Consider the following 23,560-nt stretch of genomic DNA (forward strand, 5'->3'; position numbering starts at 1 on the left):
GGCCGCAGTTGTGCGACCCTGGTGTCCGTGCATCAGCTTTGGCCTGCGGTCCCCTGCCCCCTCCCCTTGTATAAAAGTTTTTGTCTCCAAGACTCTTGCAGGTCCTGGCCATGAAGAAGAACCCTATAGAGACCAATGAGTCTGTAAAGAACATTCTTCAGGAGTCTTCCACTTCGATCCTTCCAGCACAGGATCTGCTGCTGATGGATCTTCCATCCCCTTACCATGGCCCAGTTCCCACGGCCCCTCTTCAGGCACCAGCAAGGGGGAAGAATGGGGAGGGACCCTTAGAACTGGGACGGGCCATGGGGACCTGGATGAGGATAACAATCAGGAAAGAATGTCCCCTCAAACATGGGGGCACCACTGATTGACTAGGCTGTCATCAACAGCGAATTTTCCCTGATTAGACCCGACTGGGACTACTAACACAGCAGGAGGTAAAGAGCACCGAAAGTCTACCACCGGACTCTGTTGGCAGGTCTCAAGGGGGTTGCAGGATGACCCACCAATTGACCAAGGTATGTGAGGTTAATCAGGGACCAGACGAGTCACCCTCAGCCTTTCTAGAGTGGCTCATGGAGGTTCCATTCTGCCAATATACACACTATGACCCCAGCAGCGAGGAACACAAAGCTAGTGTGGCTATGGCTTTTATAGACTAGGCTAGTAGAGCTATCAGGAAAAAACTTCAGAGGCCAGAGGGACTATAGAATAAATCATTGAGGGTTTTAGTGCAAGCTGGTGAGCAAGTCTACCATAACAGGGAGACAGAGGAGGAGAAGGCACAGAGAAAGAGAAAGGAAGAAGATGAAAGGGAGATATAAGAAAGGTGACAGGAAAGGAATTTGCTGTAGGATCTTGGCTACAGTAGTTAGGGAAGACAAAGAAGAGAGACGGAACCTATCAAAAAGTACCTAGTGTGCCTATTGCAAGGAGAGGGACCATTGTGCCCGAGAGTGCCCTAACAAACAGAAGCTGGGGGCAGGAAATCCCAGAACCCACAAAGGTGCTAGCCCTGGGGGAAGACAGAACGGGGTTCGGACCCCCTCTCCAAACCCAGGGTAACTCTGAAAGTGGAAGGGAAACCCACCAAAGTCTTGGTGAATACTGGGGCCCAACACTCTGTCCTCCAAGCTTATGGGCCAGACTCAAAAAAAAAAAATCATGGACTACCCAAAGAATTGTAGACCTGAGCATGGGCTGGGTATCCCACTCATTCATGGTCATCCCTGACTGCCCCTATCCCTTGCTCAGGAGAGATTTGCTCTCCAAAATGGCTTGCGTGGGCTGAAATGGCTGGGTGAGGCCATGTGTATGCATATCTGCAGGCTGTGTATGTGGAGCTTAAGACCCAGGCTGATCCTATCTCAGTGCTCTAGTACTGATGTTGGAGGAGGCATGAGAAGGAGTTACGCCACACATCTCCCAGCTCCTCCAGCTTGGGGTGGTCTTAGTGCCGTTCTGCCTGGAACACAGTGCTCCTGCCAGCCAGGAACTAACAATTATCACCCAGTCCAGGACTTTAGAAAGTTAAACTGGTAGAGTGGCTGACTTCTGCACTACTGTGCCTAACCCCTACACTCTGTGTTCTTCGCCACCTTCCAGAATTTGGTATACCATTTAGACTTGAAAGGTGCTTTTTTCTGCCTGAGCTTGGTACCCCAAAGTCAAAAATGCTTTGCCTTTGAATGGAATGACAGAGGATGGGACCACTGGTCAGCTGACATGGACTAGATTCTCCACCGGTTGGGGGCAATCCAGTCACCTTGCTGCTTAATCCCGACTTGGAGCCACCATAGCATGAGTGTCAAGTACTGGCAGAAGCCCATGGGTGGAGAGAAGATCTCTGCGACTGACCGATTGACCCCTGTTGAAAGCCGAGGCTACCTTGTCTACAGATGGGAACAGTTCTCTTCATGAAGGTCAGAGATGAGTGGGTGCTGCCATGGTGGACAACACAAATGTCATCTGGGATGGCTGAACCTCTACTCCCCAGCACAACAGTGCCGCAGATGCCTTTGCCATCACTTGGATGCCCTGATGAAGCCAGCAACTGTGAGTATTATTCATTGCCCAGGACATCAGGAGGGAAGAGATTCAGTGGCATGGGGCAGTAACAAAGCAGATAAAGTGGCTTGAGAAATGGCTATGTTGGAGCCTATCCCTAGAGTGTAGGGTTGCGGGCCTGTAAGAGACAGCCACTGGGAACTGGGATCAGACTAAGGGATGGCCTCACTTAGAATGTACAACAGAAGAAAAGGCCCAAATTGCTTAGAAGAGGAAGGAAAATGGCACACTTGAGGGGAAAGCTATACTCCTCCAGAGAACAAACAAAAGACTCACTTTGCCAAATACATAAATGGACTCATTTAGGGGATAAGAAGGTTATTCAAGTAGTTAAGGTATTTGTAATAGACCTTGGGTTTTTAGCCAGAGAGACAGGAGAACAGTGTAAGGTATGTCAGCAAGTGAATGCTTAGCAAGCAAACAGGGCAAGAGACCAAGGGAGTTTGTTGGAAAGTCAAAGTTACAGAAGTTAAGCCAAGAAAATACGGTTACAAATACTTTCTAGTGTTTGTAGATACTTTCTCTGGATGGGTTGAGGCTTTCCCCACCAAGCAGGAAATAGCTACCATGGCAGCCAAGAAAATATTAGAAGAAATCTTCCGGAGGTCTTGTGTCCCCAAGGTAATTAGATTGGATAACAGTCCTACTTTTTTGCTTCTAAGGTAAGTCAAGGATTGGCAAAGATAGTGGGAACTAATTGGAAGCTCCATTGTGCATACTGTCCCCGGAGCTTAGGGCAGGTAGAGAGAATATGAACAGAAACCTAAGTAGACCTTAATTAAATTGACCTTGAAGACTGGTGCTGACTGGGTGGTGCTCCTTCCCCTGGCCCTGTTGCAAGCCTGGAACACCCCCTACCATTTTAACCTGACCACTTTTGAGATCCTGTTTGGTACCCCACCTCCCTTGGTGTCTGCTGGACCCTCCCTGGAGGTATCCAACTCACTGATAGGAACCTCTTGAGGCTCCAAGCCTTTCAGTCAATACAACATGAGATTTACATCCTTAACCGCTTGCTAGCGTTTATCAGAGAGCGCATAGGCACTGTACAAATTCTAATGGTGCGGCAACAGTACCAGGAACGAGGACAGAATGAGACTTCATTTCAGGATTGAAACAGTCTTAAGAAAAAGGAGGAAATGTGAGAACCCTGTCAGAAATGTTGCTCAGGGTAACCAATCACAGCTGTCCAACTCAGGTGACCGCTGAATTCCCCACCAAAATGTTTATAAAAAGTGTGTGCTTTGTGAGCTCACGGTCTCCTCTTGCCTGCATGCTGGGAGACCCCAACGCACGTTGGAACAATAAACCTCTTGTGGATTGCAGTGATTCCGGTCTCTGTGGCCTTATTGAGTGGGGGTCTTCTGACGGACCCTTACAGTGTTTACCCTGTGCTGTCAGGTCCTGGGCTCAAGCAAAATGCTGATACACACACAGTTCAGGGGGGTGGGAAAACGGAGTATGCTGTTGTTGCTGCAAGTCTCAGAAGAGCCAAGAATGTAAGAGGCCTGAGGGCTAAGGAGACTATGAGTCAGGGGCTAAGGGGAGGGGAAATTCTACTTAGCTCACCAGTGAAAGTCCTTAGCTTAGCTTGGTTGTCTGGGAGTGCACAGGGGCATTCTGTGGGAGGCTTAGGTGGTGCAGCTCTGTAGGCGAAGGCTTTCTCCATGCTCCCCCACATCAGTTCTTTTTGTTATTTTGTCTTTTTTTTTTTTTTTTTGGAGCTGAGGAGCTAAATCCCCAACCCCCCCACATCAGCTCTTGATGAAAGAGACAGTTACTGGTTCAAAACTGTTTATTGACTGTTCATTGTGGAAAATGGGTGCATACTACCTTCTCTGGGTGAAGCAGAGATTAAATACCATTTGTAGGAAGGGATGTCCAGGAAGGAGAGCTTATTGGCTAAACCCTTAGGATCTCTAGGTACCTCATTAGCATGGAGAACTCTGTTCTGGGCTATGTGACCAGAGGTCATGGTTCCTATATAGGAAGTGTGGCCCATGTTTCAGGCCAGGAAGGGAGCAGGAAGACACCTACCATATCAGGTGGGTACGGTATCAAGGACTCTGAACCCACTCAACCTTACCAAATTTCCTGACACAGTCCATTGTTCTACACTCACAGGCCACTACCCCTCCTTAGAGGCCACCTAGCTTTACTTAACAGCATCCCTTTCCTTCTTTTCTATAAACCAACCCACAGCTCCAGCAGAACCCCCTGCTTTATTAGAGGCATTGTTGGTATGCAGATTTCAGAAGCCTCCTGCTCTACAAGAGGCCATGCCAATACTAGATACCCCAGAGGCCATGCAGGCCAGCAAAACACCAGTGGAAACATCTTACTGGACCTGAGGACTCTCAGATCACCACAGCCGAGGCCACTAAGCCAGAAGACCAGAGAGAAACCAGGGGAAAACATCTATACAACAAAGATAAACTGGGACCTTAACCTATAATTAACCCAAACCCAGATGCCTTAGAGACCAGCATAAAACATAATCAATAGCAGATAAGGTAATATGGCACCAACAGAGTCCAGATATCCCACTACAGCAAGCCCTGAATATCCTAGCACAGCTGAAGCACGAGAAAACAACCTTAAAAATAACTTTATGGGGCTGCAGAGATGGCTCAGAGGTTAAGAGCACTGACTGCTGTTCCAGAGGTCCTGAGTTCAAATCCCACATGGTGGTTCACAACCATCTGTAATGAGATCTGATGCCCTCTTCTGGTGTGACTGAAGACAGCTACAGTGTACTCATATATAATAAATAAAATCTTTTAAAAATCTTTAAAAAAAACTTTATGAAGTAAAGATGAATAAGTAATCTCTTTAAAGAAATCCACGAAAACACAAACAAACAATGGGAGAAAATGAATAAAGAAATAAAATAAAGAAAGCCTGGATTAAACAAACAGGGGGAAAATTAATAAAATGGTTCAAGACCTGAAAATGCAAATAGAAGCTTTAAGGAAAACACAAAGTGAGGCAACCCTGGAGATAGACAATCTAGGGAAGTGAACAGGAAGCATAGATGCAAGGATCAGCAACAGAAAACAGAAGACAGGGCAGAGACAGGCACAGAAGATACAACAGAAGACATTGCTACATCGCTTAAAGAAAATGTTAAAGTTACAACATCCGGGAAACCTGGAACCTTAGGAAAAAAACAGACCTAAGAATAATAGAAATAGAAGAAGGCAAAAAAAGAAAAAAAATCCCTGCTCAAAGACCTAGAAAGTATTTTTAAACGAAGTTTTAAAAGAAAAATTTCCTAATCTTAAGAAGGACATGCCTATAAAGATACAAGAAGCTTACAGAACTCCAAATAGCTTGGACAAGAAAAGAAAGCCTCTCCTCTGTCACCTAATAATCAAAACAATTTTAGAGGACCCAGGTTCAATTTCCAACTCCCACATGACAGCTCACAAACCTGTAACTCCAGTTTTAGAGCATCCAGCACCCTCACACAGATATACATGTAGGCAAAATGCCAATGCACATATAAAGAAATAAATACTAAGCAGCCAGAGATTTGTGTGCTTTCCTATAGCTTAGTGTTATGTCCTTGCACTGCTCCCTGATAGACCTAACTGGGTTGGCAGGGAATGAAGACAAGACAGACAGACATACAAAGAGGCAAGGACAAAAAGCTCGGGTCATACAGATTGTGCTCTCTGATGGGGAAATAGCGGCTCCCTCGAAGCTAAGCATGTTTACTATATCAGAATTGTACAGAAGGGTGAGGTTGGGACACACAGAGAAGTAAGGAGGCAGGATTTATGGAATGCAGCTGGATCAAGGCCACCCACCTGGTATAGCTATTCCTGATAGCTGTCTCTGCATGGGGTGTGGGAAGTGTTCAGGACATAAATATGGGAGCAGGGGTTGGGGGAACTATGGTGGACAATTTTCAAACACAATATCAATATCCACCCATGCATGGATCAGAGGAAGGTTTTAAGATTTCTCTGAACCTCATCCTTAGGGGAGTTAGCATTTCCCATGGATCTTAGCCTGGGGTCCTTGGTGTGGCTATTCCCATTCAGCTGCTCACAGTTATTTGGTCTTTCTCCACTCCCTACACAAAGGTAATTTCATGTACTGACTTAGTTATGTTACAGATTTAAGCTTAAAAAAATCTCCTTTCTAATAACTTGAAAAATATCCACTCTGATTGGGGTTTAAAGTCCGTTAGGGGAGAAGTAACAACAGAGATAAAGTTTTCACTTAACTTTAACGATAAGAATCAAAGAGAATAAACTTTCTGACCACTTCAGAGTCACTTCCAAATTTATAAAGACATCAATTTATTTGAAAATCACTTAGTGTCCACCCACTTGCTGTTGAATGCTGGGACTACAGAGATGAATGAGACTGGAGCCAGCTCCACAACAATGCACTGTTTGGCAGGAGAAGACTGGTGAGAAAACAAACAATGTAATAGACTTGCAGAGTCACAGAAGAGAGCATCAAGAGAAGAGCTTGATCTGCTGGAAGGAATTAGCTTCTCTGGGAGGCATTTTCTGAATGGCTTTTTTTCACAATATGTTCAGTGGGTGAAGGGAGGATAGATTGCAGGCAGAGGGAATGGCTTGTGGAAAGAACAAGGATGGGAGGCTTGTTTCCCTGGTGTGAAGGGCATGTAGTCATTTGTATCTGAAAATCTGAATGAGGCCTAAACAGCTAGAAACTATTAATCAAGGAGTGGTGCCCATTTAAGGAGAAATCCACACATCTGAGAAAGTTAGTGGAAGTAAGAAAGGAGCATGGGAAATATGGGAGGCCAACAAAGAGCTAGCTAGCCTACACTATTATGGGAAACTACCACGTCAGGTTCTAGCTTGAGAGCTTCACAGGTATGGCGCCCATACATATAGTATCACATCTTTGTCTCTTTAAAAATTGTAAATCAGTGTATAAGGTAACAGGCCCGCAAATACTGCCTCATTTGTAGAGTTGGCTTTAAAATATGACTGAAATTACAGGGCTCACAGACATATCCCAGGCAGGTAAGCAATACCAAGAAGGAACCTCCAGGAAGAATAGTGCCATTCAGAACACACTAATAGTTCTATTCCTAGACTTCTATTTCATATTATTTTTGGTCTTATATATTTATTTAAAATTCATTGGTCTTAACTAGGCTGACGTTATTTGGCCATACCTAACCCATATCAAAACCAGGAAGAATGAACAAGTAATTTGAGTTTTCTAGCACTCTTCAAAAAACCAAGGATCTAGGACACTGTTTAAGACGATCCTCATTTTTAGCTCCAAGGACTTCGTTTTCGTCTGGACACACAATTTTTATATATTTATTATTTATTTTTTTTCTCGATGGAGAATGATGCTTTGGCGCTCGGCCAGGGCCGAGGGGCAGGTGATGGGGGCTCTGTTTCCAGGTTGAGATATCTCGCTAGCCTCCGCCCCCTTCTCCCTCCTCCAGTCTAGAAAGGTGCAGGATCTGCCGAAGCGTACGTCGCACCGCAGCGGAACGGATGCGGGATGGTCGCGGGTCCCCAGCTAGGCAGAGGCGGGAGGTCATCGAGCCGGGGAAGGTAGGAACAGAGTTTTGGGGACAGGCTGCCCCGCAGCGCAGAGAGCCCAGGGGCAGCCGGTGCGGGAGAGGTGCTAGAGCACCTTCGCAGCCGCGGGGCGGGAGCCATGAGGGGCTGGGTACTCTCAGCGCGCTTCCGCAGCGGCTCTCGGGAGGGGCCCTGGCGTGGCCCGAGACCCCAGGCCCCAGCCCCGCAGCGTCCGGGGCTGCGGGGGTCCCAGCGGCCGCCAGGGGGCGGGAACGGCGCGGCGAACAATGGCCGCACGGCCGTGGCGGAGGCAGGGAGGGGGAGGAGAGAGAGCTGGGGCGGGGGCGCGCGGCGTGGCGCGGGCGCGGCGGCGCAGGCGGGGGCGCGCGGCGCGGGCCCGGGAGGGCGCGGCGGGAGCGCAGGGCGGCTGGCAGAGGAGGGGGGCGGGGGCCGAGGAGGGAGCCGGCGGCGTCGGCGGCGGCAGAGCGGGGTCATTTCTCGGGAGCGCTCGCCAATGTGGAGCCGTCTGCCGGGCGTCCGTGGCCCGCAGGTAAATTCTGGTGCGAGCGGCGCCGCCAGGCCTGACTTCCGCCGGCGGGTTCCGAGGCAGAGCGCCGGGAGCCCGCAGGGCCGCCCCTCGCGGCCTCGCTCCCGCGCCGCCCTCGGCCGCCCTGGGGAAGGGGAGCAGGGCGGGGGGGGGGGGTGTGCCGCGGCGAGCCGCACAGGTGTCCGCAGGGGCGGGGCGGGGCAGGGCGGGGGCGCGGGCGCCCGGCGAGAGGGTCGGGGAAATGCAGGTCGGCGAGAGGGCGCGGAGGCCGCCGGGGCCTTGCAGGGGCGTCGGGGCGGCGCGGCCCGGGCGACGGTGGTGGCTATTTCTGTATAATGGGCAAGTGGCGAAGACGTAACTCGCCGAAATGGGGAAGGGAGGTGGGGCCGAGGGGACAAAATATAGCCTATGACAGGCGAGTTCAGCCGAGCCTCCTGCGAACTAGGACCGTGACGGCTCGGCTTAAAGGGGTAGTTGGCGGTAGTGACCTTGCTGGGGCGTGGGGAGTTGGGTGAGACACAAAGCTTGACCGCAGAATCTTACCGTGATGGCAGAGACTCGGGTCTCGGTGGGGTCTCTGTGAGGTGGGGGAGCGGGGCAGGGTGAGGGGCCAGTTTCATAGAGGCAATCAAGGCGATTGAACTAGGAGACCTGGGTATCGGGTGGGAATGGGAGCCTGGTTGGGCGCGTGCGCTCAGGGGTGGGGGTGGGGGGCAAGTCTGGAAGTCCCTGCAATTATTTATTTTGCAATGTGAACAGTTTGCATTATGAATTTCCTATGCCATCTCCCAAAAGCTTAGAAGTAGTTGAGTGGAGACGGACCATCCAATAGGCATGGAAGCACTAAGCAATTTAAAAGGGGCTGAATCCCGCAGAGATGATATAGATGAGCCTTTAAATGTATTCCAGTAACCGAAAATCTTCCCTATCCAGTGCTTGATCTCATAGTGTTAGGGAACTTAATTAATTCAAGTAGGAATTTGATTCTGATGCATTCTTATGTTCTCTGAGGGGGTAACACTTGAAATAAAAAAGGTGTTGGGCAGGCAAAAAGATAATAACACTGTCAAATTGTTCAGTAGAATGTTTCTTCCCCATCCTTTCTAAGTCGATTCAACTGTACTGTCATGGATAGAAGAACTATAAAGGAAAACTATAATTCAATAAAGAAGAAAAAACTAAGACCTCGTAGATTATTCCTAGCATAGCAAGTCTTTGTCTCTTATTTGACTGAAAACCTTAAATATCACTTGATTGTGGATTTGCTGCAGGCCTGTATTAAGTGTGCAAATCTGTGATGCCTAACTGCATGCATGGTTTATGTGGCCACTGCCAGTCTTGGGCACCTGTCTCAAGCTGGGCATGACATGGCGGTACTTTATGAAATGTACTCCACAGTGATGTCTAGTTGTCACTGGTTGGTCATATATAGTGTATTCTTCTCAAATTAATGTTTTCCTTAAGAAATTGTTTTGTGTTTGTGAAATGTTGCTATACTCAAGTAGATAAATTTCTAGTAGCATATACTTTTTAACTCCCTGTCTGGATACAATTTTAGCTTTTAGGAAAGTTGTAAGAACAAGAACAATACAAAGAACATTCTTCTAACTTTACCCAAATCACCTGTTATCATTGTGTCCATTTATCATTTACTCTGCCACACACACAGAATCCCCCTGCACTATTTGTGGATAAGACAGATATGTTATAGCCCTTACTTGACTTGCCTGGAATGAAGTTCTAGGGAAGAGTGACTTTCTATACAATTACAAAAATAGGTAGAACTGTCTTGATGGCTCAGTGGATAAAGTCATTTGTTGCCAACCCTGTACGTGATCATGGAGGTCATAGGAGAACTTGTGTGAACCTACTGTTGTCTTCTACCATGTGGGTCCTGGGGATCGAACTCTGGTCCTCAGGTTCATTGACACATGGTGAGTTCAAGGACAGCAGAGACAATGCAGTATGAGCCAGTTCTCTATTTGTACCACGTGGGGCAAGTTGTCCTCTGACCTCCATGTTCCCACTGTGGCATTTTAATGTCCCACTCATATGTGCATACACATGTGCATACACATGCACATTAAAAACTAAAAAGGATAGTGATAAAAATCTAAAATTCGAAAAAATGCAGAAAGCATCCCAGAATGAATAGTTAGTAAAGTATTAGAACTGTTTTTGTACCTAACTGCTTTAGCATTTTTCTAAATTATTTTATGTGTATGTGTATATTTTCCTACATGTATGTCTGCACCTGTGTTCTCTTCTGCCTTTCATGTTTGCCCATGGAAACCAGAACAGAACATTGGATTCCCTGGAACTGGAGTTACAGACAGTTGTGAGCTGCCATGGGAGTTTTGGAAATCAAACCCAGGACCTTTGGAAGAGCAGTCAGTGCTTAACTACTGACCCATCTCTCCGTCCCTGTCTTTAGAACTTGATTGGCCCTAGGTCCTCCCATATGCTAGGAAAACACTGCTAGGTCTGAGCCCAACTCCATCCCTTTTTAAATTGTTAGTGTGTGTGTGTGTGTGTGTGTGTGTGTGTGTGTGTGTGTGTGTACGCTCTGCTGGGTAGCCTAGCTCCCAATCCTCCTACCTCAGCCTCCCCTACCACTGTGCGTAGCTCTTACCTTCATTTCTTTTGTGCCCAGTGCTTTATGTCTTATCATTTATATTCATGGAGAGAAAACAGTCTATTGGTAATGTGAAGTTGAACTCTGTTAATACCAGACTGCATGGAGTTAAGTGCTGCACGATTAGTCACATTGAAATACTGTCTTGTAGGTGTTCCAGAACATACTAGATGCATCCTGTCCATAATACTTACAACTTGCATGTATATCAGTGATTGACTTTGAATATCCCCCACGGTTCTATATAGCTGCCCTAGTCATTAAACTCTTGGCATTTGTTGATGCTGTTAAGACTGAGAACCCAAACTGGCCTTGAGTGCCGTGGAGCCAAGGGTATAACCTTAAGTTAATCCTCTTGCTCCACTTCCCAGGTGCTAAGATCACAGGCTTGTGTCATTACAGCTCTTAACTTTGGCCCAGAAAAAAAATTGTAAGAAGGCAAGTCTTTCATAGTTTAGTGTCTTGTGAAGAGAAGAGGGTTTTGAACCTGTCCAACTGGGTACTAATCATAGCAGTGTGCACATGGCTATTGTAGATAACCCAACCTCCATCTCAAGCTGATGGAGATTAAGTGAGTACAAAAATGGCAAAATGTGGCACAGGACATGGGCTTGTGTCTGGTAATTGTTCCTGGGCTGGGAGCATGTCTGTAAAGGTATAACTGAGTAAACCGTGTGTTCACAAACTTTCACTGGCTCTTAGGAAACATTGACATTTATAATTGGATATTCCTTAATAGTTTTTTTGGAAGGGACCTACCTTAACAAATTAAAATGAAGACGTAGAAGTTTAAAAGATTTATATATTTAGTGTGTTTTTTTCTGCATGTATGTGCACCATGTTCTTGACTGGTGCCTGAGATGATCCCCGAAACTAAGTCTGAGATGTCATTTGGGCGCAGGGACCAGGTGTGCTGCAAAAGCAGCAAGTATTGTTAACCAGGGAACATCATTTTAAAGGTGAATCCCACGAATTCTCTAGAGCAAGCAGCTCTGGATGGATGCTTCAGGTTTGTATAGTTTGTAGCCTGTCGGTAAGGATAGCACATGCGACTAGAAGGGGTCCTGATGTAAATCTAATTCATGCTGAAGGTAGACTGTTAAATCACAGACACAGTCGGACCATTCGCTCCGTGTGAGCTGCGCCTCTTCCCTTGCCTGTAGCTGGCTGTCAGCGGCCTCTCCTGCTTTCCTTGGTGCCCTGGGATCTGGACTGTCATGTCCTCCTGTGCCTGCCTGGCTGCCACCGTAGGGTGTTTTTGAGACACGTGACTAGGTCTCTCTAACAGTGCTTAGGATGGATAGGTGGATTTTTTTTTTTTTTTTGAGACCACAGACAACGTATTAACAACTTTGGATTGTTTTTTTGTTTTTTTGTTTTTTTGATGTCTTGATTTTTTTCTATCATATTGTTTAAAATATAGGACAATAAGCTGGGCAAATCTTTAAAAAAGAAACAAAGCCTTAAAGAAATATGCTGCTTTGGAATTCTTAATTATCCATAGTATACTTATAAGTGATTTTTAAATTTAGTGAATATAGCTTGTTTGATGGAAAAATGAATAATTTAGAATGGTATCCAATTAACAATGTTGTTATAGACACAGTAGTTTCAGTTTATGTAGCTTATTATAATTTTGAAAGGCTTATGGAATATATAATATTAAATGAATGGATATTTTCATTTTTTAAAAAAAGATCTATTTATGTATTTTATGTATTTGGCTGTTTTGTCAGCATGTACATTTACACACCAGAAGAGGGCATCACATCCAGTTTATATTTGGTTGTGAGCCACCATGTGCTTGCTGGGAATTGGACTCAGGATATCTGGAAGAGCAGCCACTGAGTAATGTGTCTGTTCCCAGTGATTTCATTTTTTTAATGTCAAAAACCCCTTTTGTATATCAAGATTAGAACCTAAAGAATGTACCCCAGTATCTTCTGTATGCTTATATTGATGCATTCTAGTATTAAAGGAATATTAGGTCTGTATATAAATATTTTTCCTGTTTAGAGATGGATACCTAATTAAAAAAAATGATGGGTCACAGAGTTGACGCGTATTTAATAAATGTTAAACTTTGGGAGATAAAGAGCACTAAATCAATTTTTTAGTACATTTTTACTCTTTCATCTTCCAAAAGAATTGTTTTCTTTTTCTTTTTCTAAAAATAGATTTAAAAAATTGTGTATGGGTGTGCAGTGTATTCAGAGGCATCTCCTGAGACTAGAGTTTCAGATGGCTGTGAGTTCTCAAGTGGGTGCTGGGAACTAAACTTAGATCCTCTGCAGGAGCAACAAATGCTCTTAACCCCAGAGAGCCATCTCTCTAGCTCACCACCCCCCACATTAATTATTTCAATTAAAAAGGAAATTGGGAAAAAAAAGGAAATTGGGCTAGTGTTTTTAGTTGTAGCTTGTGTATTTTAACACCATTGAAGGTATGATGCATTTTAGAAATATTTTAAATGTATTCTTTGGCAAATATGTGTGTGTGTACATGTGTGTGTTAGATACACACACATGCATACACACACACACACACACACACACACACACACACACACACACACAGACATACCAGTTAGAGCAGACCACCTTCATCCACCTTCATATTCCTCCTCCCATCTCCCTGGACCCTCTCAATCTTTCCCCTTCCCACTTTTGTGTGTTGTACTCTTCCTCCTCCTTTAGTAACCCACAGAGTCCAGTTAGTGCTTCCTCATGAACATGTATAGCCACACTGCAAAGAGAAATGACACTTTCACTCCCAGCAGCTCCTCAGGGAGAGGTGGAGTCCCTTCCCGTTCATGCTGGAATTACTATCTGACTTGGTCTGTACAGGTGAGCCTACCACTGAGAGGTAGGAATGTAACCTCATGTCTTGTCTGGAGGGCAGCACTACTTCATAGTGCTCCTCCCAGGCCCCTGGGTCTTAGTTCTTCCTGTCCTCTGTTCTGTGATGGTCTGATCTTTGTGGGAGTGACAAAGATGTCTCAATTAGTATTGGATACTCAGTTATTTATTCTCAGGACTCTGACCAGTTATGAGTCTCTGTATTGGTACATGTTGTAATTAAGTTTTGAATTAAAAATGTAGATGTTTTTGGAATTTATCACTTTTGAATCCTAATTTTTTTCTGTTTGCTTATGCTGAACAGGGATTTAATTTTAGACTGATACCCAAAGCCCAAAGGCAGTGTTGAATTGCTGGATGTCTTATTTACTGTTGCATAATTAGCTATCCCAGGCCGTAAGGGCTTAAAGCAATACACATCTAGCAGTTTCACTGGTTAAGCTACCTCTGGTCTCTTTTTCTTTTTCTTCCTCTTTTTCCTTTTTGGACACACAGTTTCTCTGCGTAGTTATAGCTGCCCTGGAACTTGCTCAGTAGACCAAACTAACCTTTAGCTCAGAGATTCCTCTGCATCCTCATGCTGGGATTAAAGGTCGCTGATCTCTGCTGCTGTATGACTTTGCTAATGGGCTTTCCCTTGGGGCTGCCAGCAAACCTGAAGGCTTGAGTGGACACTCTTTTTCATGTGGCTCTTGGTTGAATTCTGTTGTGGATCCTTGGTCTTTATACTTTGCCTTCTCTTCTGTCACTTGGCTGCTATGTGCCTTACCAGAGGTTGCCATCCTTCAATGCCAATGAGCAGGCGTTGGTGCATCTGAGACTTGTACACCTCACTTGAGAAGTGGCATCTCACTTCCTGTTTGTTAGATACCGCCCACCAGTCTGCCTTTTAAACGTTTAAGGGGGGGGGGTGTGAAGGTACAATAATTTGGCAAAGGCTCAAAAGGTTATCTGACAGAAACTAGAAATCACCAGTAGCCAGGTCCTCTGTGACAGACCTATTCCCTTAGAAAGTTTGGGAAACATTTAGAAAAGAAATAAAGACATACAGGTGCTGAGAACACTAGTGAGAAGTGTTCAATGTTTCAAGGTAATTGTGTGTGCACACGTATGTATGTGCATATACATGTAAGTGTGCATGCCCACCCGCGTGTGTAGCAGCAAAAGAATGATGTTGGGTAGCCCACTGTATTGCTCTCTGTCTTATCGCCTTTGAGACAGGGCCTTTCACTGAATTTTCAGGCTGCTGTTTTGGGCTAGACTGGCTATGAGAACACCAATCATCTTCCTGGCTCTGCATCCTTCCCCCAAGCACTGGTGTTCCAGGTTCATATGGCTGTACCTACCTTTTTATCTGAGCTCAGGGCATTGTGCTTATGCAGGAGGCACCTTTACCCACTGAGCCGTGTTTCCAGCTTAATAGTAACTTTGGATGGACTCCAGTTTGCATCTTGAGACAGGGATAGACCAGTATGAGTGTGTATGTGAGTATATGCACCTTTGCTTCTGAGGAGGAGGCCAACTTTACAATTTTACAACAATAACTTCTGCCTAGGTGATGGGATTCAAGCTCTTTGCTGTTTTGTTTGGTAATTTTTATAATGGCAGGTACTGGTACATTATATTTTATGTGAATTTTCACATTACAACAGCCCATGCTATCTATCTATCTCTCTCTCTCTCTCTCTCTCTCTCTCTCTCTCTCTCTCTTTGTGTTTTTCTTCCTTCCTTTGGCATCTACTTAAAAATTAAATATAGAAGAGATTTACCACACGAAACAAATCAAAACCAGAGTGTTAGGCCCTAAAGGAAAGTAAATACAAATTTATCATTGGGGTGGATATATCATAATAGAGGTCTAAAATACTGTTTTCAATTATGTGTGTGGATATGTGCACACAATGTAGGTGCCATTGGCGGCCAAAAGGGTTGAATTCCCCTGGAACTGTGTTACGAGTGTCTGTAAGCTGCCCTCTATGTGGGCACTGGTAACGGAACTCTAGTCTCCCATAAGGGCAGAGTGTGCTTTTAACCACCGAGCTACCTCTCTCACTGCTAGTGATTTTTTTTAAGCAAACATTATGTACATACTCTTTTATATTGAGAATAATAAAAACATACCCATCTAGGTAATTGCATATTATTTTTATAACATCAAAGAGAGTGCTTGTGTGAGTTACATCTTCCTCGAGGGTTCAGTGTTCAAAACCTGACTGGAGAAAGGGGGTTATATGTTTAAAATGTTGATCTGAAATGTCTAGCATTGCTGACAGCTTCTCTTTTGCTTGAGTTGTCTAAGAACTCCAGAGCAAGATGGTGCTCAAGGTTTAACAGTTGCAGCCAACACTGCTTGTTATGGTATCCACTAATTGTGGCTGTTTACTGAAGTTAAAATTAACATTGGCTTTCCTGGTTGCACTAGCCACGTTTTGTGTACCCACTCGCATGCATGGGTACTGGATTGGATTGCAGAAATACAGGACATTTGTCACGATACAAGTTCTGTAATAATCCGAGTCCCTTCATGTTGTTACTGATTTTGGTAAAAAACATGTGTTTAAGAATAACCAGAAGTCACTAAAATTGGTAAGTTGAACTTTATTTCTGTTTTTCATTTTCCAGTTTTTTGGAGCTGTGAGGGATACAGAAGTTTGATCAATATTGTCTTAACATGCTTCAGATAAATCAGGTGAGTCTGATTAAGGCATGTCTTACTTACAGGGTACTTTGCTATAAACTGGAACCTTGGAACATTGTATCTTATCTATTCTGTAACCATAACGGACTGCTGCCTTAAGGAGGTACATGCTATATAAACGCTGGGGCCTGGGGAAAGAGAGAGGCTGTTTGAGTAAAGTGGTGGTCGTCCTGACAGTTGGTAACTCCTGAATGTGCAGGACAAAGGTTCCTGATGTTATAGCTTTCTTGGATGTGTTGATATGCCCAGAACAACCATAATCACGAAGTAACATCACTAGCTGGCAGTTCTGTAGACTTAAAGCATTTTTAGTGATACATCTTGGGATACTTGTGTCAGTGTATTTTTAAGAAAGGATTCTTTTTCTAGGGCATTTACACAGGCAAGAAGGATGGTTACTTCTAAACAAACTATAGTTTGTAATTCTGTAGACTCATTAAGGAAGAAGTTTTCCTTAGGGCTTGGCATTCCTCTAAGAACTATATAAACTGAATTTTACCTTTCTTTAACAAACAATATTGTAGCTCCAATATTATAAAAATATTTTCTAGCTTATTTGTTTTTAAGTCAAAGTAGACGTGATTTTTCTGTTTTCTGTGATTTAAGAAAGTAATCCCTCCACAGTCAGGTTCACCCACCTTAAGAACTGATTCCTGTACCCCGAATGCTACTACATCAGTGACTTCAAGCTTTTCTGTTTAGGCCTCTCTGAGGTAGAGTCACACTGTAGGTGTCAGATTTATCTCTAACTTGGGGATCATCACAAACCTTACAAGCACTTGAAAAAGAATCTGAATGCTTCCAATCTGGATTGGGCAAGGCCATTCCAGCTTGTGGACCTTACTTGCACAGGCTATCCTGGACTGCAAAACCCATCCCTTATTTGGGTTCACCTGACCCCAAGTCTAGTGAATCTCAATAGCATTCTGCTCTTTAACTTACTTTTCTTATGGCATTTGCAGCTATTGTCAAATTGAAGATACAGTTTTCTGCATCTGTGGATATGTTTTTGGTAATACATCTGTAATTTCAATCAGCCACAGGTTAAAAATATTAGAAACCATATTCCTTCTGTTAAACCTAGTTCCTAAACAATAGCTATACACAGCTTCAGCGTCATCCTGGGTATCATAACTAACTTGCAGATGATTTAAAGTATTCAGGGTGATTTCTGTAAACTTGGGCATGAGCTCAGCATATGCATTTAGGGCTTGAGCATCTGCAGGCTTTGGCATGTAAGAGACCCTGAGGGATGACTGATTTGTGTGACATTTGTCTCCTGCAAGAAGATAGTGGTTTTGCTTGCTTATTCTTCTAGTTCTACATTTAAATAGTTTCTTTTCTAAAAAATATAGTCATTACATGAGAGAATGAACAGCAGTGTTGTTACTAAAGCAGACATCTACACAATTGTGTTGTTCGTTCAGGTATTGTATAACCTCCCATTACACAAGCGCCGGTCAGTAAAAGCACTCTGTTATTCTTTGATCTCCCTCTCCCTCCACCACACACACACACACACACACACACACACACACACACACACACACACACACAGAGAGAGAGAGAGAGACAGAGAGAGAGAGACAGAGAGAGAGAGAGAGAGAGAGAGACAGAGACAGAGACATACAGAAATCTTCTTGTACAAGAAATATTGCTTTTATCAGAGACATTTAGTGGAGGCCTGAGGAGCCCTGAGCATGCACTGTGCTTCGTCACGTTGGAAATAGCAGCATGACTTGTAAGAACTGTCTTAGTTAGGACTATTGTAGGTACACAGCTGTCATTCAGTAATTTCCAGCAGCTCTTTGTTGTCACACTGGGTATAATTAGAACACGATGTTTTGTATGTTTGTATAGATAGGGGAAAATGACTACTCATCTTTATGTTTAACCACATGCATTGAAAGTTAGTGAAGGATCAATACTAATGCGGGTCACTCACTCCATACGTTGCACATTACTGAATTAGGAATTGTATACGATCCCTTGGGATTTGCCTAGAAAATTTAATTAGTGATTGGAGGTAGATGAAATCAACTAATAAAGGCATGGATTACCAGGATCAATTAGGGATTCCTTACTATTGACTGTTTCATTTCTTCAAAATGCTCAAATCAGAGAGGAATAGTTAAGATGTAAAGACTTGTGCTGGATGTCTCTACAGTTTTGTTCAGATGACTGCAGAACCTGGAAAAGCTGTTGCTGCTGTTGATGCATAACACACTGCTATTATTGGTCTTTTTATATAAATATAAATATATATATACAGATATATAATTTGAATTTTTTGAAACTTTACCTGTGCTGTCAACTTTCGAAAAAAGTATCCCCGTTTACTGTGTTGAGTTGGCACTGTACAGAAATTAACAGCCATATTGGTCTAGAAATGTTGAACTTAAGTTTTTTCCATTTGTACAGGGGTAACACACTGTATTAAATATGTAAGGTCTTATATACGTGGGTTTGATTACAAAAACTAATAAAGTATTCTCTAAATTAAAAAAAAAAAAAGCAAGACCAAAATCCAGCTGAGAAATCTCAAAAAAAACAAAAAACAAAAAAAACAAAAAAACAAAAACAAAAAAAAGATGTAAAGACTTTCTTCTCACTAGCCAAGCTTAAATTGAATTATTAAACTTTGGAGTGACTTTTATTTTATTTTTATGGCCATGGCTTTCTCATGAGAGGGGGAATTTGCAAGATAAAAGTAAAAATGATGAAAAAGGATTTAAGCTGACCCTCATGAAGCAACAAATATTTTACTATTTGATTTTAATGCTCTTTCTAAGGTTAGTTCTAAGTGTTTATCTGGAAGAATTTCCCTCCTTAATTAATCACAAATAACTGCACCTTTTTCTTATCCTAACATATTCTTTTGTATGTACCACTAAAATTGATTAAAACCGAGCATTTATGAATAACTGCATTATGTCATGTCATTATAATTATTTGATATTAAATCTAACACTATAATTGTGAAATAAGGGGTGCTTTGTGTAAACCCTGTCTTAAAAAAAAAAGTATGTTATACTAAAAACAGGCAGATCTTATGGGAAAATGCTTTTAGGAAGCGTTTTTATAGAATTAGAACAAAGGTGGTAGAATACAATGACGGAGACACCTCTCATCACACTGTCTGCTAGGCCAGCAGAGCAGCCTGGAGCCCTGATGCCTTCCCCACTTGGGGAGTGTCTTAGTCAGGGTCTCTAGTCCTGCACAAACATCAGGACCAAGAAGCAAGTTGGGGAGGAAAGGGTTTACTCAGCTTACACTTCTACATTGCTCTTCATCACCAAAGAAGTCAGGACTGGAACTCAAGCAGGTCAGGAAGCAGGAGCTGATGCAGAGGCCATGGAGGGATGTTACTTACTGGCTTGCTCCCCCTGGCTTGTTCAGCTTGCTCTCTTGTAGAACCCAAGACCACCAGTTCAGGGATGGCACCACCCACAATGGGCCCTTCCTCCTTGATCAGTAGTTGAGAAAATGCCTTACAGCTGGGTCTCATGGAGGCATTTCCTCAAGGGAGGCTCCTTTTTCTGTGGTAACTCCAGCTTGTGTCAAGTTGATGTACAAAACCAGCCAATACAGGGAGGATGGGGTACAAGCTAGGAGTGGGTTGTTAATTAGGAGAGAAAGATGTGCAGCCGCCTGGAGTATGTATGGTGCTTCAGAAACCTTGAACCAAATGAGTGACTTGTTGTAGTAAATATTTGCATGTAAAGCTATTTGGGCAAAATAATATCCCCTATGACACACAGCAGATGTAAACGCCTCTTTAATAAATGAATGGTTGTTCGATGGGAAAGACACTGGAACTGAGTGGTAGAATTGGAGATGGCGGTGGCTGTGGAAGCAGGTCCTTGGGCTGTGGGAGGGTCAGGTCTCTACCAGCCACCTTGCCCCTGTTCCCCCATCTCCTGCAGGCCTGGCGTGCCGCATGGAGCCACAGCTGCAGCCACTGCCCCCATTGCTCTCCCTGCTTCGGGGAGAAGAGCACCAGGCGCTTACTGAAGGCTGCAAACAGGATGGAGCTCTCGAAGATCCTGCCCCTGGATCTGCCAAGCTTCAAGATAGGCCTGACTCTGAGCAGGACGTCAGAGATGAAGAGTGGATCATTTTCTGGATTGAGTCTCCTTGAAGCACTACTGTGCTGCTGCTGGAGGCCATGCTACTGCTGGTGATCTGTGCTACCACTAGAGGCCATGACGATGTCTGTGATCCTTGGTGCCTGCTGAAACCATGTTGGAACCATGTTGATGTCAATAATCTGTGCTGCCATCAGAAGCCATGGTTTAAGTCCGTGGTCCATGCTGCCACTGGAAGCCATGTTGATGTACATGATCTGTGCTCTAGACGGAAGGTGTGTTGATGCCGGCGGTCTGTGCTGCTGTTGAAAACCATGTTGTCCGTGCTGTGGGCAGCTGATGGGAGACCATATTGATGACCATGATCTATCTGTGATGTTGCTGGAACCCATGTGAAAGTCCATGTTCCATGCTGCCACCCAGTGCTATGGGTTTGTAGTGGTATCTATGACTGCAGATTTAAATCCTAAGAATGAGAGACATTGAAGGCTTTTGTGACACCCTTATCAAGAAATAGAAAGAAATAGAAAATAGTCTATTTCAAAAAGAAATAGTCCAGACAGGAGTCATTGAAGAGGGTTCTTTAGAAATGTAACTTAAAGATGCTGAAGTATATCTCTTCACAGTTGATGGCTTCCAGGGGAGGGTGGTTGGACGAGGTACATGACTAAGTTTTCTTTAAGAGACTGGCCACTCAGAGTTTGAGTACACTTCAGTGAGTGTGTGGACAACACTTACTGAACTCGGTGGGGTTTCTGAGGGGGCAGGGCACAAGAGTTGGGGGAATGGGAAGCGAGTGTGATCAGGGTGCATTGTATAAAATTCCCAAATAATTAATAAAATACTATGCTGGGGGGGTATGTTTATACTGTGGAAAAATGGATGGTGTGGATAAAGAAAAAAAGCCGTAGAGAGTTACACATTCTGTTATAGAGATAATCTCTGCTAGCATTTTTTGTGGTGTACACTTGAGCACTTTTCTATGAGGGTATATTTCTTTGTGAATATATTGTTTTTACACTGTCATTATACTACGTATAAAGTTCTGGAGTAATTTTACCATCTTCAGTTTAGAAGTCCTGAAATGTAATCAGCCCATGTGTTGGGCAGACTTTATGTTCTAGTTAGTGCCACAGTAAATTTTTACATTTCTTTTTATTAAATGCTAGTCAGAGGTCCTCAGAGAGCTGTGGTGTATAAGTATGAAGACCCCCAGATACATTTAATAATAGACGAGGTCTGTCCAGTTTCTTTTGTGTCTGATGTCTCCTGCCAGTCTCTTCATTCACTACTGTACTGTGTGAAGAGACCCCACGGCCACAGCGATTGTTATAAAGGAAAACTTGTCATTGGGGCTGGCTCACAGTCTCACAGGTCTAGTGCATGATCATCTTAGCAGGCAGCATGGCAGCATGGCAGCCTGCAGGCACATGTGGTGTTGGAGGAGTAGCTGAGAGTTCTATATCCAGGTCCTCAGGCAGGGGAGGAGAGCCACTGAGCCTGGCTTAGGCTTTTGAAACCTCGAAGACCTCCCCATCCCTTCCTCCCATCACCCATGATACTTTGCACCAACAAGGCCACACCTTCTAATACTTCTCAGGCAGTGCTGCTTCCCGATAAGGAAGCTGTGAATAAATGAGCCTGTGGGGCGTTCTTATTAAACCACCACAAGTGCTCTCAGCCAACTGCAGTAGACATTGTAGCAGGGACAGTTACACAAGAAAAAGAAATACAGGTACACTTGGAAGAAATAAAGCCATTTTCAGATGCCTGTGATTGTCTGTTTAGAAAATGTCTATGAATCTATGCACACAAAATCAATAACCAAATTGAACATGCATTGATGCACATAGAATATATAAAAATTGTTGCTTTTGTATGCTAGTAATGAACAATCTGAATTAAAAATTTGTTTATGAGCGAGTGAGACAGCTTAGCTCATAAAGGCGCAGGTTGCTAAGCCTGGGGAGGAGAGTTCCATCTCTAGGACCCACACGTTGGAAAGAGACAAGATTCCTTGGCGTTTCCACACATTTGCCGTGGTGTGTGCTTTCCCCCAACACTAAATACATTTTTAATAATACTTACAAAGGAGTAGACTTGCGTATGAAGGTCTTAAACCACGAAACATTGTTGAATGAATCAGACCTAGATGGGTAGAGAGGCTTAGCATGACTGAGACAACACTATCTCCTGCAGCTTCCCGACTCCGTGTAATCTTTATTAGGGCAATAATGAAAGGTAAAAGATCATCTTCAGACACACACAATAAGAACAGGCCCAAATCCGAGCAGCAGTGACAGGAACAAAGTGGAGAAGTCTTACTTTCTGCATGAAATTTTACTGCAGTAATCCAAACAGGAAACTGTTGGCAGTAAAGATGACTTATGGCGCAGTAGAAGGAAATGGGCATTATAGAAATAAATCAGTTCGCACTTTTTGTTGTTTTGGGTTTTTGTTTTGTTTTGTTTGTGACAAGAATAACAAGACCATCGGGGAAAGAATAGACTCTTCAGGTTATTCTGGGACATTTAAAGGTGAACATATAAAACAGTGGGTTTAGTTCCTTACTTACACACTTCACAAAGCTTGCATGTGTGTTCTAGACTTCAGAACTGGGTTGTGATAGTGCTTGCCGGTCGCTCTGGCCACGCAGTATGCTGGCGTTTCAGTATAGGTGAAGGCCAGTCTGAGCGTCACGCAGGCACATGTATTTAAAGCTCTCTCATCAAGTGAAAAGTGTGTGCGTGCGTGCGTGTGCGCGTGCGTGCGTGTGGTAAATAGCACTATATAGAAGCGTATACAAGGCACCAAGGTGTCCATGAAAAGAATACTTGACTGTGTACCAGACCAAATAAATCAGAAGGCCCACGAGATACTACACATGTGCTAGGATGGTAGCGAGAGTCAAAAGATTAGCACACCTTTGCCAGGGCTGGAGCAATGTGAACTTCCATATCCTTCTAATGGGAGTTTTAAATGGTGAATCAATCGTCTGTGGAAACGTTGGAGCATCCCTTAGACTAATGCATGGAATTGCCATGATTCAGTGATTTTTTTTTTTTTTTTTATCTAAAACATATCCTGGGGGGTTAAAAACCAGCAGCCCTACGTATATGCTTTCATCGTAGTTTTC

General features: G+C 43.9%; 1 protein-coding gene across 19 annotated transcripts in view; it reads left to right on the top strand.

Moving 5' to 3' along the window:
* Window positions 1-7,517: 7,517 nt before the first annotated feature.
* Window positions 7,518-23,560, top strand: part of Stau2 (staufen double-stranded RNA binding protein 2) — a 245,859-nt gene continuing 229,816 nt past the window's right edge. For 6 of the 19 annotated variants that reach the window (XM_087660243.1, XM_087660250.1, XM_087660256.1 and 3 more), the window contains exons 1-2: window positions 7,977-8,148; window positions 16,261-16,327. Coding sequence is in view for 5 of the 19 variants with exons in the window: in XM_087660250.1 (XP_087516376.1) it covers window positions 16,310-16,327 (18 nt within the window). In the remaining 14 variants the exon portion in view is untranslated. 19 annotated transcript variants of the gene reach the window in all.

Source organism: Rattus norvegicus, chromosome 5 (genome assembly GCF_021556685.1).
Source record: "Rattus norvegicus strain SHRSP/BbbUtx chromosome 5, alternate assembly SHRSP_T2T, whole genome shotgun sequence".
Lineage (NCBI taxonomy): Eukaryota > Metazoa > Chordata > Mammalia > Rodentia > Muridae > Rattus > Rattus norvegicus.